We start from the raw sequence: 18,451 nt of genomic DNA, 5'->3' as shown, positions 1-18,451 counted from the left end.
AACACATAGCTACTGGTACATACCCTCAGCCCCGAGGGTGAACTACTCCCTCCTCGTCATGGAGAGCGCCGGGATGATGAAGATGGCCACCGGTGATGGATTCCCCCTCCGGCAGGGTGCCGGAACAAGGACCCGATTGGTTTTTGGTGGCTACAGAGGCTTGCGACGGCGGAACTCCCGATCTATTGTGCTCCTCAATGTTTTTAGGGTATATGGAGATATATAGGCGAAAGAAGCCGGTCAGGGGGGCCACGAGGGACCCACGAGGGTGGGGGCGCGCCCAGGGGTAGAGCGTGCCTCCCTGCCTCGTGGCTTCGTCGTTGCTTCCCTTACGTGCACTCCAAGTCCCCTGGATTGCTTTCAATCCAAAAATAACTCTCCCGAAGGTTTCATTCCGTTTGGACTCCGTTTGATATTCCTTTTCTTTGAAACACTAAAATAGGCAAGAAAACAGCAATATGGGCTGGGCCTCCGGTTAATAGGTTAGTCCCAAAAATAATATAAAAGTGCTTAGTAAAGCCCATAAACATCCAAAACAGATAATAATATAGCATGAATGCTTCATAAATTATAGATACGTTGGAGACGTATCAGCATCCCCAAGCTTAATTCCTGCTCGTCCTCGAGTAGGTAAATGATAAAAGAAATAATTTATGAAGTGTGAATGCTAGGAGGTGCATAAGTTTGATCAATGATAATTTCAATCAACTTTTCTAGCATCATTATATGTCATAACAGTAGCTCATCTCATAAAACTTCTCATGATCAAGTAACAAGCTATTCACATGTTAAAGCATAGACCATAAACTTTCTTGAAAACTAGCAAACTATGTTCTCAGTCATCAAACAATTGCAATTCATCTTATTTTCAGGAAGGGTCTATGTAATAGCTTTGACTTAGCAAACTCCACATACTCAGCTATTATATAGTCTTCCATGATTGCTACCACTCAAAGAATATTTTTAGAACAAATAGCATCCATCGAACACAAAGAAAGATAGGGGCTTAATGTTTCGCCTCCCAACTTATTTATCATATAGATAATGGTCAACAATAATAATTCATGATCAAATATATTTGAATGGCCATATATGCTTAGATCTTTCCTCATCACATGATGCTTGCCAACTAAAGAGTAGGTTGGAATGAGAAGGAATACTACTGACTCTTGCATAAAAGTAAAATATAGGCCCTTCGCAGAGGAAAGCAGGGATTTGCAGAGGTGCCAGAGCTCGAAGCTTTTAAACAGAGATGAAAATAATTTTGAGAGGTATGCTTTCATTGTCAACATAACAACCAAGGGTTCCCAGTTTCTTCCATACTGGATACATTATAGGCGGTTCCCAAACAGAATGGTAAAGTTTTTACTCCCCCTCCACCAACAATCATCAATCCATGGCTTGCCCGAAACAACGGGTGCCTCCAACTAACAACAATCCCGGGGGAGTTTTGTTTGCAATTATTTTGATTTTATTATGATCTTTTGATCATGGGACTGGGCATCCCAGTTACTAGCCATTTTTCTCGTGAATGATGAGCGGAGTCCACCCATCGTGAGAATAACCCACCTAGTATGGAAGATACTGATAGCCCCTAGTCGCTACATGAGCGATTCGGGCATACAAAACAGATTATTATTTGAAGGTTTAGAGTTTGGCACATGCAAATTTACTTGGAACGGCAGGTAAATACCGCATATAGGTAGGTATGGTGGACACTCATGGAAGAAACTTGGTCCAAGGAATTTGGATGCACAAGCAGTATACCCGCTTAGTATAGATATTTTGGCTAGCAAAGGATTCTAAATAGCAAGCACCACATGTTGGAGGATCTATAACAATATAACTTCTATACAAATATACCCAATCATAACTCATTATATTGTCTTCCTTTTCCCATTTCAACTAATTTGCTCAGGTTTGGAAATAATTAATGGGGCTCACAATCATCGAAGATGTCTAAGATAGTATATTTATATGTGAAATCTCTCTTCCTTAAATATTCTTTCATGCAACCATTTATCATAATATAATTTCATATTTATGAAATTCAAATCATTCAACCATTTGCTCATAGGATATACGTGAAGCACACGAGTAAATGACAAACTACTCCAAAAAGATATAAGTGGAGATCAATGAGTAGTTAAATAATTATGTAGCTATGTGAAGACTCTCTCTCATTTAAGAATTTTAGATCTTGGTATTTTATTCAAACAGAAATCAAAGCAAAACAAAAGAAAATGACGCTCCAAGCAAAACACATATCATGTGGTGAATAAAAATATAGCTTCAAGTAAAGTTACCGATGAACGAAGACGAAAGAGGGGATGCCATCCGGGGCATCCCCAAGCTTAGGCTCTTGGTTGTCCTTGAATATTATCTTGGGGTGCCTTGGGCATCCCCAAGCTTAGGATCTTGCCACTCCTTATTCCATAGTCCATCGAATCTTTACCAAAAACTTGAAAACTTGACAACACAAAACTTAACAGAAAACTCGTAAGCTCCGTTAGTATAAGAAAATAAACCACCACTTAGGTACTGTTGTGAACTCATTCTAAATTCATATTGGTGTTAAACCTACTTTATTCCAAATTCTCTATGGTTCATACCCTCCGATACTACTCATAGATTCATCAAAATAAGCAAACAACACATAGAAAACAGAATCCGTCAAAAATAGAACATTCTGTAGTAATCTGTATCAAACGTATACTTCTGGAACTCCAAAAATCCTACCAAATTAGGAAAGCCTGAGAAATTTGTGTACCAATCCAAAGCAAAAAGAATCAGATCAAAAGCACGTTTATGTGAATTATCAAAACTAATTTACTGGGTGCAAAAGTTTCTGATTTTCAGCAGGATCAACACAACTATCACCGTAAGTTATCCTAAAGGTCTTACTTGGCACTTTATTGAAAAAAAATCTATAAAACATGATTAATACAGTAGCATAATCATGCGTACACACAAAAACAGTAAGGGTAAATATTGGGTTGTCTCCCAACAAGCGCTTTTCTTTAATGCCTTTCTAGCTAGGCATGATGATGACAATGATACTCACATAAAAGATAAGAATTGAAACATAACGGGAGCGTCATGAAGCATATGACTAGCACATTCAAGTCTAACCCAATTCCTATGCATAGGGATTTTGTGAGCAAACAACTTATGGGAATAATAATCAACTAGCATAGGAAGGCAAAACAAGCATAACTTCAAAACTTTAAGCACGTAGAGAGGAAACTTGATATTATTGCAATTCCTACAAGCATATGTTCCTCCCTCATAATAATTTTTAGTAGCATCATGAATGATTTCAACAATATAACCAGCACCTAAAGCATTCTTTTCATGATCTACAACCATAGAAATTTTATTACTCCCCACGTAAGCAAAATTCTTCTCATTCGGAAAAGTGGGAGTATCATAAGAGACTCGAATACTATAAATTGTTTCACATTAAAAGAGTAATGTTCAGAAAATGGGTAATCATAATCATGACAAATTTTACAATTATAATCATCACTACTTTTTATAGCATAAGTATCATCACAATAATCATCATAAGTAGCAACTTTGTTCTCATCATAATCAATTGAAACCTCTTCCAAAATAGTGGATTCATCACTAAATAAAGTCATGACCTCTCCAAATCCACTTTTATAAGATTCAACATCCTCCAAAATAGTGGGATCATTAATTTCTAAAGTTGACGCTCTTCCAAACCCACTTTCATCAATATAATTATCATAGGCAGGAGGCATGCTATCATCATAACAACTTTGCATATCAAAACTTGGGAGACTAAAAATATCATCTTCATTAAAAGTAGCATCCCCAAACTTGGGACAAACATTAATTGCAGCAAATATATTCTCAAACACATTATTCTCATCAAACATAGCATCCCCAAGCTTGGGCCTTTTCATATCATAAGCATAATCACTCTCATCATTAATAGTATGGATAGCACCAATAGTATAGCAATTATCATCATCACAATGAGTAGTAGGAGCAACATCATTTGAGGGAGATACCTTTCTACCCTTGCTTCTTCGTCTTTTATTTTTCTTCTTCACATCATGTGTAGGTTCAATCCTCCTTTTGAGCTCTTTATTAATGAGATTGGTTGAATAGAAAGCTCCTCCTCGTTACCTGATTCATCATAAGAAATAATAGAAGGATATTGGAAAGTCTCTTCCCTTTCATTAGTATTCTCTTCATCTTTTATTTGCTTTCTTTTCTTTATGTAATTGGCAATATAAGGATTTTCAATGCAATTCACCGCACAATACATATAAATCTCCTCTAGATCAATATCAAGGAATTTCTTATGGGCAAATTCTGGAAGGTCCTTAATTAAACATTTCATTTCTTCATAACCCAAAAGCAAACTAAGTTCATTATGATGTGCAAGGGAAATCAAATCATCACAATTCTTGGACATGATTTGATCATGAAACAATTTACATCGGAGATGTGAATGACCATGTTCATTGCAAAGTTCACAAGTACGGCAAAGGAATTTTAAATTTTCAGCACTCACATCTAGCCTTTCTTGCAGCCATTTAGTTTCTAAATGCTTATGCCTCTTGCAATATCTATCTTCCCTATTTGGTGTGTACTTGCAAACCCAATGCACTCCACAAAAATTATCATGCTTATAAGAGACATTTTCATCATAACTAGTGCAATCATCATTGGTACTATGGATATTCAAAGAGTTCATACTAACAACATTGCAATCATGCTCTTCATTCAAAGATTTAGTGCCAAACATTTTATAGACTTCTTCTAGCACTTGAGCACATTTTTCCTTTCTATCATTCTCACGAAAGATATTAAAAAGATGAAGCGTATGAGATAAACTTAACTCCATTTTTTTAGTTTTCTTTTATAAACTAAACTAGTGATAAAACAAGAAACAAAAAGATTCGATTGCAAGATCTAAAGATATACCTTCAAGCACTCACCTCCCCGGCAACGGCGCCAGAAAAGAGCTTGATGTCTACTACACAACCTTCTTCTTGTAGACGTTGTTGGGCCTCCAAGTGCAAAGATTTGTAGGACGGTAGCAAATTTCCCTCAAGTGGATGACCTAAGGTTTGTCAATCCATGGGAGGCGTAGGATGAAGATAGTCTCTCTCAAACAACCCTGCAACCAAATAACAAAGAGTCTCTTGTGTCCCCAACACACCCAATACAATGGAAAATTGTATAGGTGCACTAGTTCGGCGAAGAGATGGTGATACAAGTGCAATATGGATGGTAGATATAGGTTTTTGTAATATGAAAATATAAAAACAGCAAGGTAACTAATGATAAAAGTGAGCATAAACGGTATTGCAATGGTAGGAAACAAGGCCTAGGGTTCATACTTTCACTAGTGCAAGTTCTCTCAACAATAATAACATAACTGGATCATATAACTATCCCTCAACATGCAACAAAGAGTCACTCCAAAGTCACTAATAGCGGAGAACAAACAAAGAGGTTATTGTAGGGTACGAAACCACCTCAAAGTTATCCTTTCTGATCGATCTATTCAAGAGTCCGTAGTAAAATAACATGAAGCTATTCTTTCCGTTCGATCTATCATAGAGTTCATACTAGAATAACACCTTAAGACACAAATCAACCAAAACCCTAATGTCACCTAGATACTCCAATGTCACCTCAAGTATCTGTGGGTATTATTATACGATATGCATCACACAATCTCAGATTCATCTATTCAACCAACACAAAGAACTTCAAAGAGTGCCCCAAAGTTTCTACCGGAGAGTCAAGACGAAAATGTGTGCCAACCCCTATGCATAAGTTCACAAGGTCACTAAAACCGCAAGTTGATCACCAAAACATACATCAAGTAGATCACGTGAATATCCCATTGTCACCACAGATAAGCACATGCAAGACATACAACAAGTGTTCTCAAATCCTTAAAGACTCAATCTGACAAGACAATTTCAAAGAAAAAACTCAATTCATCACAAGAGAGTAGAGGGGGACAAATATCGTAAGATCCAACTATAATCGCAAAGCTCGTGATACATCAAGATCGTATCACCTCAAGAACACGAGAGAGAGATCAAACACATAGCTACTGGTACATACCCTCAGCCCTGAGGGTGAACTACTCCCTCCTCGTCATGGAGAGAGCCGGGATGATGAAGATGGCCACTAGTGATGGATTCCCCCTCCGGCAGGGTGCCGGAACAGGCCCCTGATTGGTTTTTGGTGGCTACAGAGGCTTGCGGCCGCGGAACTCCTGATCTATTGTGCTCCTCGATGTTTTTAGGATATATGGAGATATATAGGCGAAAGAAGTCGGTCAGGGGGGGGCACGAGGGACCCATGAGGGTGGGGGCGCGCCCAGGGGGGTAGGGCGCGCCTCCCTGCTTCGTGGCTTCCTTGTTGCTTCCCTTATGTGCACTCCAAGTCCCCTGGATTGCTTTCGTTCCAAAAGTAACTCTCCCGAAGGTTTCATTCTGTTTGGACTCCGGTTAATAGGTTAGTCCCAAAAATAATATAAAAGTGCTTAGTAAAGCCCATAAACATCCAAAACAGATAATAATATAGCATAAATGCTTTATAAATTATAGATACGTTGGAGATGTATCACCGGCCACTTTCATTATTACCCGCTGCTCCACTGACAAAGCGTACGACCAGTGTTGATGGTCCCAGTGATCATCGAGAAGTCAAACCATCCTAACAATTTCAAACAAAGCAGTCTTGTCAACACGATTATCTTTTCAATACAAATAAACTAAAGTAGACCTACTATATGCAAGATTCAAAGCATATGTATCCAAAGCATTCTTGTCAATATGAGTATAATTTCAATAAAAATAAACTATACTAGGCCTACTTCATACCACTGTTCAAAAATTCACCCGATTAATTAGTTAACGGGCCAGTTAATCGCTACTCTTAGCGTGGCCGAATCGAATAGCACCTATTCGTCGCTTTAACTTGTCAGGCCGATTAATTGGTCAGCTAGGCCGATTAATCAGTTGTCAGGCTGATTAATCCATGTTGGCCCATAACGGGTGGGCAAACAAAGCCCAATTTTTTTGCACGTAATCCCTTCCAGACCTATCCCGCTCCTTAATAGCTAGGATTAATAAAATTACTTGCTATATATGCTTTTCATATGTGTACGTCAGCATGTTTTGGCATACTACATAGCTGGGAGCATGAGAGTATGGTATAATACATAAAAAAATCTAGATATATGTTGGCAAGTTTCTATTCAATCTACCGTTTAATGGTCGATCGATTAATCCAGTTAATAGGCCAATTCGTCGATTAATCGCTACTCCTAAACTGACCGAGCAGCTACCAGTTAACAATTTCTTGAACATTGCTTCATACAAATATCTTTTCCATAGAAACATGTCAACCTATGTATCGAAACCATATCTTTTCAATAAAAAAACAAAACTAGGGTTGCAAGATTAGTTATCTAATACATGCAAGATTCTAATCTAATCAAATCAAACAAAGGTTCCCCAAATCTTCAAAATAGCATACATTCTATGGATAGAAAGAAGGGGATCGGAGGAGACTACCTTCTAGGATGAATTGGTGAAGAAATCCACGAACCAAATCGTCAAATCTGAAGGATTTGGGAGAGGGTATTGAGAGGGGGAGAGGAGCTAGCCGCCGCAACGATGCTTCTGTAACTAATGAAGAATGGGGTGGGTGGGGGAGGGCTAGCGCGCGACGGCTGCATCTAAGTCAATGTGCAGCGCCTAAGGGCTAGGCGCTGCACATTACATGTGGGGCGCCTAGTTCAGAGGAGCTGCACTGCTGGGTTCGGGCCCAAGGGATGCCACGGTGAACAGAGGTGCAACGCCCTAGAGCTAGGCGTTGCACCGTAGGGTGTGGCGTCTGCGTGTCGGGCGCCACTCAAAAAGGTCAGCCACATAAAATAATTTTAGGGGTAGTTTATTTTGTGAATTGATTTCGTCCACAGGTCAAAATTGTCAATTTTGCCCACTATGGGTAGTCTCAAAGTGAAGCCAAGTGCATGCTCCTTTCCTCGGTTGTTGTGATCTTGGAGATGGGCCGAGGTATCAGCGGTTATGCTTCGTTGTTTTTCCCTTTACTGATTTACTTTTCTTATGTGACACTTGAGTTTAGTGTTTAGACTGCCTGTTGTGCTTTTATTGTTCTTGGGTGATATTATTCTGCCACTTCCTTGATGATGGTGGGGACTTTTCTAGACCTACTCTCACATGATCTCCAAAGGTTCATGCCTTGCTTAAACACTGCGTTGAACAGTTCCTTGCCTTTGTTTGGTCTCAAGCTGTTGGATTCGAAGAGGACGGTTGAGATCCATGGCTCCGCTCAAGTAGAAGCCATTTTTTGGTAAAAAAAAAATGAACCTAGACAAAGGGAAACAATTCTCTCCATGCGACCGGCCAAAAGCTGCATCATACGCCCCGCGTCTCTCTCTCTCTCTCACACACACACACACAACACACACACACACGCATCTCACGTTGGGCCCACGCACCGCCCTCTCCTCCTCTCCCTTATTCCTTGGCGAAAGATGCGAGCCTCTCTATTTTCTTGGATCCTCTCTCCTTCCATATTCTCTATCCCCCTGCATCTTGCTTCATCTTGTTTCCACTCGTGAGCTCACCTCACCACTTCCCTATAGCTGCCTTCACCCACCCTGCATAGCCTCTCCTCCGTGCACGAGCTCACCCGCTTCCACCCCCTGCTCTGTAGTGACCGTGGCCGCACCACAAGTGACATGCGGTGCCATGACCGGCCATGGCTGCCTCGTACCATGGGCACAACGACAAGGGAAGCTATGAGCAGTGAGTGGGAGTGCTGCAACCGACAGTGGCAGAAGCTGCAACCGTAGTTGGTGGAGCTGCAATTGTCGTTGGCCATCTCCGACGTCCTCACGGAGCGGTCTAGGGCCCAGGCGTACGCTAGGTCCGGGTCCATCGCGATGTGTGGCGGTGGGACGTCCGAGTCCGCGAACTTGGATCGACGCACGGTGTTGCGGCTATCCCGCCGGCGCTGCTCCCGGACGGCGTACTCCTGCGCGTCATGGCGCTCCGGGATGAGGACGAGGAGTCGCCGCCGTGGAGGCAGTGCAAAATGCGACCGCGCGCCTTGGAAAATGGCGGCGGCGAGCGGCGTTCCTCCTTCATGACACGTCATGTCGGTAGCGAGAGCCGCTCCTCCATGACACGCTAGGACGGCAGCGAGAACCGCTCTTCCTTCTCGCAGCGTCCAATTTGAACGCTGCGACTGCGCGGCCGTTGAGGACGTGGAGGGGATGTCAGCTCCCGCTTCACGGGGAGGAGCGCCCCCGGTGGCGAAGCCAGGCCGTTGGCGTGGACTCCACGTCGGTGCCGATGTAGACCTGGCCCGACACCGTCGGCATGGCCTGCGGCGGCTACTGGTCCACCTCGTCGGTGGAGGAGACGACGACAGGCCCGGCCCATAGGCCGGGCAAACGGGGCGCCCGCCCTGGGCCCCGAGCAGGCAGGGGCCCCAGGCCAGGTAGTATTCTTGCAGGCAGCCCAAAAAATACATGAAAAAAGTGGAGGCTCAAGGAATCGATCGCAGTCTGTCTGCACTTGACCCGCAACTCCTTTGCTTCCCCAGTCGCAGGCTCAGCGCCGCCAGTCGCCCCTACCGTGCCTCTCCGATTCCAATGCCATGGCCGGCCATTAATGTCATGAATTCCCCAATAAGCTCTTCTTCTTTCTCAACGCTCTGCTCGTTCCCTAGACTTTGGAGAGAGGCCGATAGGGTAGATGTTCTCTTTCCCGTTGTTCTGTTCCTTAATTCAGAGATTTATTGATAAATAGCTCTGCGAAGGATTCCACATCGCACATCCACCAAATCTACATGGGTTTTCTTGTGCTCTTCATTGGATCCAAACGTGGGAGAGTGCTCAGGCAGGAGACTAGAGAAGGGAGAAATTTTATTCACCTCATGGCGTTGTATTTTTGTTCGTGCTGATTACTGCAGCATACGGATCAAGCCATCTACATCCATCATTTCGTTTCCAGGTGTTGTTGATCCTTGTATTAACCATTTTTATGCAGCTTATTTAGTGAAATGTCTTCAAGAAATTATTTGTCTGGTAGTGAAATCCCAAAAGGGATCAATTGCTAAGTTCTTCAAAAACTAGTAATTCTTTGAGGGACTCCGCATGTTTCGATCATCATAGTATAAACATGAAATAGTCAGTTTGCTTTGCCATGCCTTATGCAGGATAGTTTGGAAGAGGTGAGTTATTATTTCGGCGAAGAATTTTTATGTGAATAACATGGAAATTGGGGATGATCCAGAAACAAATGTAAGTTGATGCATTAATTTTATATCTCATGGTAACACAAATGTTTTAAGTAGCAACTAGTTTCGACAAGGTCATTTGTTGTGTAGAAAAAAGACCGTCTCCATTGACAATTAAAAAATCAATCTTTTGTGGAGCGTTATTATTTCATTACTGTCATGATACAGTTCTCTTGATTGATAAATAGTTGTACTGCCAGTCTTAAGAGTCCAAAGATAATCAATCTATGCTATGCAATGGATATTTAATTTGAGCTTTTGTGTTTCAAAAAGGGCCCCTTGTTCTTGTCTTGCCCCTAGGCCCCGTATATCTATGGGACGGCCCTGGACGACGATCTTCACCCGCGATGAGTCGCCGCCAGCTAATGAGGATGACGGGCCCGGAGTTTGAGGGCGGCGTCGCCACGATCTGCCAGATCCTGCCCTGGAACTGCCTGCCGGCACCGACGCCCGGGGAGGGGAGGAGGAGGACGATGCGATGTGGACGATGCCGGAGTGCGGCTTAAATAGCGGCGGCCAGGCCATGCGAATGGCCGGTCAGCCGGTTCAATGCGGCGCAGCGGCTAGAGTTGGTTCCTCGGGAACATGCGTCTGCATTGAAGCGGCGGCTGTCGAGAGGTCGCGTCGGGCAGCGCCGTCTTCCCTCCATCCGATCACTCGCGGCATCAATGCCGGCCTCTGTGTGCTCTGGGCCGGCATGAATGCGGCGCGGTAAGCAGCGCGTGCAACGGAAGTAGAGCGTGGGAGGGAGCGGGTGACGTGTTTTTGATGGACCAAGACTGTCAGAAGCGGGTGTAGGATCGGTCTGGACTTTCGTAAACCTCCCAACGTTTGTCACCGATTTACGGAAGAAAACGTGACTGATCCATGTTGGATGATTTTCATGATTTGAACGGTTACGAGATGTTTGAGGATCAGTGTTGGAGATGCCTAAAAGATATTACGAGAATTTGATTAGACAAATCCTAGAGGCAGAGTGAGGTCTCCTCCTACACGGGTTGTAGTGTAGCCCGCTCGTCCCCACACCGCGGCGGTGCCCAGAGCACGCACGCCCTGTCCCCGCCCCTCTCGTTCTCGAACTCTCCGACCCCTCGGTGGAATGCAGCTCAACGCTCGTACGCCCGCCACTCTGCTCTGCTCCCCCGTCCTATTCCCTTGTCTCGCTCACCGTTCATCAAACGATGCACCGCGCGGCCCAGGCCTCAACGACAGCATGCTTGCTTGACAGGAGGACCAATTTCCACACAATCGTGGAGAGAATCCTAGGTGTGCCATACGGAACGCAATCGGGGTCGCCCGTGTGTTTATCTGTAATCTAGGGCAGGGCAGGTGGCGCCCCATGAGCAGGGCGAATTAAGCCCATTTACTCCACTCAGCCAGGCGACGGTGGTGGTACATGTCAAAGGCCATTGGGAAAGTGCAGACCATTTACGCCCTTGCCAGGAGCCAACCTGGCCACCACCCATCACTTCCACTTCCACAGCGCAAGCCTGTAAAGTGTTTAAACCGTTGGCCCCGCTCTATTTAACCATCACACTGACTGACCCCGGCATTGCATCGCCACCCTAGCCAAAGACACCACACAGCTCAAGGAAGCTCTTCAGACTCGAGAGGAAGGAGCCATGGCGCTCGGCAAGCTTGCGGTGGCCGCGGTGGTGGCGTCTCTCCTCCTGCTCAGCACCATCAAGGTAAGTACTCAATGCAACAACGCATACAGTACATGATAGTGTGATGATCCTCCAACTCACATGGCTGATTTTGTCCTCTGGGTGGCCGATAGGCTGCCGACTCTCCTGCTCCGGCTGCCGCTCCGCTCGGGCCTCCTCCCCACAACATCGTAGACCCCTCTAAAGGTATCAAGTCTGGCCTATGATCGGAGTATTTTAGATGAGAGAAAATGCGCTCATTCATTCCATGGCGTGTGATGTGATGTATGCAGACTGCAGGTGGGCGTGCAACCTGCGGTGCAGCGCCAACTCGCGGCCGAACCTGTGCAGCCGGGCGTGCCTCAAGTGCTGCAGCGTGTGCCGCTGCGTGCCGGCGGGCACGGCCGGCAACAAGGAGACCTGCGGCAAGTGCTACACCGACTGGACCACGCACGGCAACAAGACCAAGTGCCCCTGACTGCCGTATCTTCGGCCAGGCCGGCCTAAATATCTTAGTAGAGTAGCTGAGCTTTGCTCATGGTTGTCGTTAGCGTTACCGGAGGCCTTGGTGATTTCGTCTTGGTGTGGAAGGAACCGTGTTGACTAGCACTAGCTAGCTGCAGTGTTCTTGTATAAAAAGTATGTATCGTTCCGTAGGTGGGCGTATTTCTCGTGTAATAAAGCCCATCCGGAGGTTTATGTGATGAATGCATGGTTCTCTTGCTAGCCGTATACGTCAGCTTTGTTTGAGATGAAAGTTGGCGCTTCGTGCGCCTCCCTCGTCCCTCGTTCAAAGAAAAAAAGAGTTCTTATCCATCGCAGTCCATGGCATGAACCATCTGCTCACTCTTTACTCCGTCTGTCGCATGCGTTGTCGTGTTGCAAGGCTCGCATATATGCTTCATTTCTTGGTTGTGCATGCAAGCGTGCATCGGTATTATCTCGAGCTAACAGACATGTACTGGCATAGAGAAGATAAGGTATGTGATCATAGCACGCACGGCAATGCTACACGTACAAACAGTTTACAGGCTTTTACAGGGTGGGTTAGTTTTCATTGGCTAACAGGTGAGCGGGACGGCCTACCCCCTGAAAATCAGGGGAGGAGAGGTTTGTGATTGGTTGTTAGATGGAAATAGTTTACAGGCTTTTACAAATCTTTGTATGTCTAGCATTTTTATAGCACGCACGGGTGTACAGTACCGTACGTGACAATAACACCACCAACCTCCACCGAGCTGTGTCCCCTAGGGCCCGGAGCCAATTTCTTTTTTTGAGGAGAAAATTTGCCGCATTTATTTAATCAAACGTATTCGGAATGTCATCCGAATTACATCGAGCACACAATCTGGGGTGACCCCCAACCAAACATTGCAAAATTCATCTCCTACCTCTATTTTTGCTAATTTGTGAGCGGCAACATTTGCAATACGACGAACCAAGTGACTTTGGAGCTAACAAACGAAGAAAGCAACGTCTTCAGCTCTTGAATCAACGGGCCAGCGGTTGACATCTCTTTGTGCTGGCTATTGAGCATCTTAACTACTCTTTGCGAATCCAGCTCCACATGTATCTTTTCTGCTTGTATTTCCTGCACCAATACAAGGCCTCTCTTGCATGCAAGAATCTCTAGCACTTCTGGGTCGATCATGCCTCGGAGCAGATGGCATAGCCCGGCACGAAAGGCCCCATGCTCATCCCTTATCACAGCACCAGCTCCCCCCTTGCTCCCTGACCTAGAGACAGCCCCATCTGAGTTGAGTTTAAGCCACCCCTCCTCTGGAGGCTTCCACTTTTGCTTGATCTGTTGCTCTCTCGAGGGCTTGTTGTCGTCATGGACAGCTCTCCATTCAGCCATGTGGGTGACCACGAGCTCTATGATTTCATGTGGCGGGGCAATGCGCTTTCCTTCTCTCGTTTCATTTCTTGCTAGCCAAAGCTCGTATGTAGCCTGAACCATTGCTCCCCGCTCGTCATCAGATGCCTCGGCGAACCATCCCAGGAGCCAGCAAGCCAACGCACCTAGGAGTCGATTAGACACGGTGGTTTGGCCACTATAACTCCCTTTTCCGAGTACAACAGCTGCCAGAACAATGTGGAGTGCGGACAAGACCAGAACTGGTGTAGTACCGTTTCTTCCCCCCCACACGCCGCACAAAAAATCCCAGGCTTGATTCTCCGTCGGTGCAATTCGGCTCCCACCGCCAGTCCATTTCGAATCAGCCTTCACATGTGAATTTTGGCCTTTGGAGGCGCATTGGTATCCCATAACGCCAAGTATCCTTTGTGCGTTTCAACTGAACTCGAGGACTCCGGCCGTCCGGTCCTCGCATTATCCGATGCCTTCCGCAAATGATACCCAGATTTCACCGAGTAGACACCATTGTGCGCGAAGTTCCAAGCAAGATAGTCCTCACAGCTTGGACCCCCCATCGCTATTTGCTGTATATCTTTTGCGTCACCCTCCGAGAACATCAAATGAACTCTCTCCATATCCCAGCTACACCCATCTGGTGTTAGCAAATGAGCTACCTTGGTTGTACCTGTAACAAACACTTGTCCAAGGGGTTTCATGCTGCCTGCGCGTGGGATCCAATTATTATGGTGTATGTTTACCTCTGGGGCCCGGAGCTGAGGCCAAGATTGCGCATACTTTTTTTTTGCAAGATTGCGCATACTATGTACTCTTAAAGAAAAGAAAAGAAGACATTGTAGCCATGGGACTGAGCTGAGGTGGTTCTTTTTCTTGAAACAACGCAAAAGGCATTGCCATTTTTATTGAATAAGAAGATTTTTAGAGACTAGGCCATCGCCGAATTACAAGCCTCACTCTTGCGGCATAATGTTACACAAATATTTCGCCCAGGCGAGGCACCACAAAGAAGCTTCCTCTTTATTTTGAGCAACAAGAACACCCACACGAATTGCATTATTACGGGATACACATGCATTTCTCTTTTTCCATATTTCCCAAGAAATCAGTAGCATAAGAGAAACCATCGCCCTTCGGGGCCGAGACATCCCCGAAGAATTGACACTCCACCGCTCCTTGACGAAAGCCAATCCTCTCCAATCCACCGGATGTACATCATTCAAATCAAACTAAGACTTAATCATTCCCCACACACGGATGGTGTAGCGACATTGGAAAGAAGGTGCGTCGCCGACTCCGGGATCTGCTAGCAAAGAGGGCAAACGTTGCAATTTGACCATCCTCTCCGTTGAAGCTTGCCAGCCGTCCAAACTCTATTGTTAATGACCAACCAAGCAAAAAAATTGCATTCAGGAGAGCCCAGTTCTTCCACACTAATAGGGCATGTCCGTCTCCACAAGTCCAATAAATTGAGCACTATAAGCAGCCGCCGCTGAATATTGGCCATCATTGATGAGCTTCCAAGTAATTGATTCGAGCTCCTCGAGGTTGAGGTTGACGAGCGAGAGTTTCCCCCAAAGGTTGACGAACTCGGATATATGGTCCACGGTGAGATTTCCACCAATATCCACATTGGAAACCTAGAAACTATTGTGCAAGGACGTCTTCATGGAGCATTTTTTTCTTGTAAAAAGGTCAAAGACTTTTAGCACAATATCTTTAGGTCTCATGCCATCCAGCCAGGCAGGCTAAGAGACCATCTCCAATGACAACCTTGGTGGCAGCGATGAAAATATCATTGTCTTTGTCCACACAAGGGTTCCCAAGGTTGACCGAAGGCTTGGCCAGATCCGTCCAAGCAGCCCACAACCAATGGAGGCGAATGGCAGCAGCAAAATTTTCCAAATTGAGAATGCCCAACCCTCCATATACTTTGGATTTGCACACTCGCTCCCGGTTGATGTGGCATTTTCCACCCGTGACTCTATCGCAGCCCGCCCAAGGGTATACACGCCGAATGCAGTCGATCTTCTTCATGACCTCAGCAGGGAGGTTTAGCGCTATCATTGAAAAAGTTCCTTGATTTTGAAAAAAAGTTCATCAAATTTTAAAAACATTCATTGTATTTGAAAAAAGTTCATCGGTTTTGACAAAAAGTTCACAAACTAAAAAACCGCATTAAGAAAAAGGAAAAGAAGTAGAAAAAAGAAAAAAAAAACGAACTCACGAACAAATAAAAGAAAAAACCGAAGAAACAGTGCACAAGAGGGTTAGCTGTTCTCTTCGACGCTTGTCAACCAAAGCACATCTGTCCCTGTGCACAGCTGGGCCAGCCCAACTAAGACTTCCTAGATGATCCCCATCCAATTTTGGGAAAGTTCTGAAACCATTTTTTTGCCATTTTACTTTTATTTCTGTTTATTTATTTATTTTCCATGTCCTTATTTTTTGTTCACTTTGTTTTTATTTTTTGGAAATTTGGGAACATTTATTAAATTTGGGAAGATTTCTATAACCCTTGAAAACTATTGAAATTTAGAACATTTTATAAATTTATGAAAATTTAGAAAATTGCTAAATTTTTTAATTAATGATTATACTTCTAAATTTGAGTTTCCAAAATTTTTGACATTTTTTAATTGATGATATTTTATGAATTAGTGAATTTTTAAATCGTTTATTCATAAAATCGTGAGTGTTTTTTGAGTGCACAATATACTCTGAATCCGTGAACAATTTGTGAAATTTTGAATACTTTTCAGATTGTAAACATTTTTGGAAATTCATGAATATTTTTTTTGGAATTGGATAATATTTTTTAATTCATTTTTATATTCATGAACATATTTTGAAATTCCTGAACATTCTGCAAACTTTTTTTGAAATCGGCACTGAATTTTTAAAACACATGGATATTTTTTAATTTTGGAATATTCTTTGAGTCCCGATTTTTTTTTGAATTTATGAACATTTAAAAATGTGAATTGTTTTTAAGTTAAAATAGCAGAGAAAAAAAAACGTCCCCACACTGGACCGGGGCAAAGTGCACGGGGAATACGTGTATGCTAGCTTTCCAGCGCCCTATGCGGTCACTAGAAATCCTAAAAGAAGATTGCGTTAACAATAAGAAACTGTAATCTTCAAAGATGTTGAGTGTTCACTGAGTTCAGCGCACGTAATCAGAATTCAACACTCCCTTCGACTGTTTAGGTTCAAACAACTAAGGAGAAGTAGCTCCCGTATTTCCTATTTAATTGTAAGCTTATCAGTAATTTCTCCATCTTAACTAGGGTCCTTTGCTCCTTGTTCCATATATGAAACAAATTATGTTCAGTTCTCTTCTTTCTCGATACAGTTTTAGTGGTAGCTGGTAGGATTAGATGGTCGAGGAAAGCATACACATACAGTGCATAAAGACTTCTGTAGTGTACTACCTCCTTCCCATGTATAAGACACGCGCTGACCTTTTTGTATTCAGCGCACAACTTTGACTACAATTTTCATTATTGTATCCAATAAAATTATTATGAAGACATATGAAATAGAATTGTTTTGCAAGATAAATACGATGGTAGTATTGATACATGTTCAATCCATATATTTTGGTATATATTAATCATGAAAGCCGTGCATCAAAGACCGTATAAAGTCAAGCGCGTCTTATATTTTGAGAAGGAGGGGTACCTCTAATGTCTTATCATCGGTCTCTCGATAGTGTTGTTTTCCTTTTGTGAAAAAAGAACAATATATTAAAATTTCGGCATTGCAGAAACACCCTTGCAAAATAAATAAATACAAGAGAGTCCCTATGGGTCCATCATCTTTAGCCTCCGGAACGAGTGGATGGCGTGTTGCCGCCATCGCTGCTCACTACTGGAGCCTGCCAAACCTTGTTTGTGGCAGATGAAAAGTCATCAGCACTTCATTCCTGTTGGGTCGGCATCCCTAAAATCAAGGGAAGAGCTGAGATTGGGCCAGACCTCGGCCTGGTTCAATGTACTTTAGCTATAGGATGATGTTCTGTGCTACCAAAAGCTTGTGCGCAAACGGCCCGGCGTGCCCGAGGTTTGTCTCCCCCGCTCAAAAGCCTTCGCTAGAATCGATGAATAACATCACCGAGAATTCAGGTACTTCTCGGAGATCCACCCCTCTCCACCGAAGAAGGGAGGCCGATGTCCAGTCGTGGTCATTACCAAACAGCCATCATCCTCTAGATTGATGATGAGCCAGAGCACCATCTTTGCCGCACAAACCAACGCCCTCGCACCCAACCAAATACGTTGGGGGGGAACCTTCGCACACCCTCTGCTGTTGTTGGATGCACCGCCGGAGCAAAGGGAAAGCGAAAAGGATTTTATTCCGACTTCAAGCGGGTAGCCACCGCCTCGCCGCTCTGAGCAGGACACTTGATCAGGACAGAAAATCTAAACAGAAATGGAACATGTCGGCGAGGCGGGTTGGCGACGGGGAGGATGAGAGCCACACCAACCCTAATCGCCTTTTGTTCGGCTCGTGAGCATGACAAAGATGTATCGCATGGTTCAACCCTTTTTTTTCTGTAAGGCAGGAACACCATTGCATTCCAAAGGTTCAA

At 44.1% G+C, this 18,451-nt stretch overlaps 1 protein-coding gene across 1 annotated transcript; it reads left to right on the top strand.

Annotated features, from left to right (window-relative positions):
* Positions 1 to 11,851: 11,851 nt before the first annotated feature.
* Positions 11,852 to 12,716, top strand: LOC119367914 (snakin-2-like). The gene is made up of 3 exons (XM_037633290.1): positions 11,852 to 12,026; positions 12,119 to 12,191; positions 12,278 to 12,716. The coding sequence occupies exons 1-3, from the start codon at positions 11,961 to 11,963 to the stop codon at positions 12,460 to 12,462; spliced, it is 324 nt and encodes a 107-aa protein (XP_037489187.1). The 5' UTR covers positions 11,852 to 11,960; the 3' UTR covers positions 12,463 to 12,716.
* The last annotated feature ends 5,735 nt before the right edge of the window (positions 12,717 to 18,451 follow it).

Source organism: Triticum dicoccoides, chromosome 2B (genome assembly GCF_002162155.2).
Source record: "Triticum dicoccoides isolate Atlit2015 ecotype Zavitan chromosome 2B, WEW_v2.0, whole genome shotgun sequence".
NCBI lineage: Eukaryota > Viridiplantae > Streptophyta > Magnoliopsida > Poales > Poaceae > Triticum > Triticum dicoccoides.
Note: the sequence above shows the minus strand (reverse complement) of the source record. Positions and strands in the feature narration are given on the sequence as shown.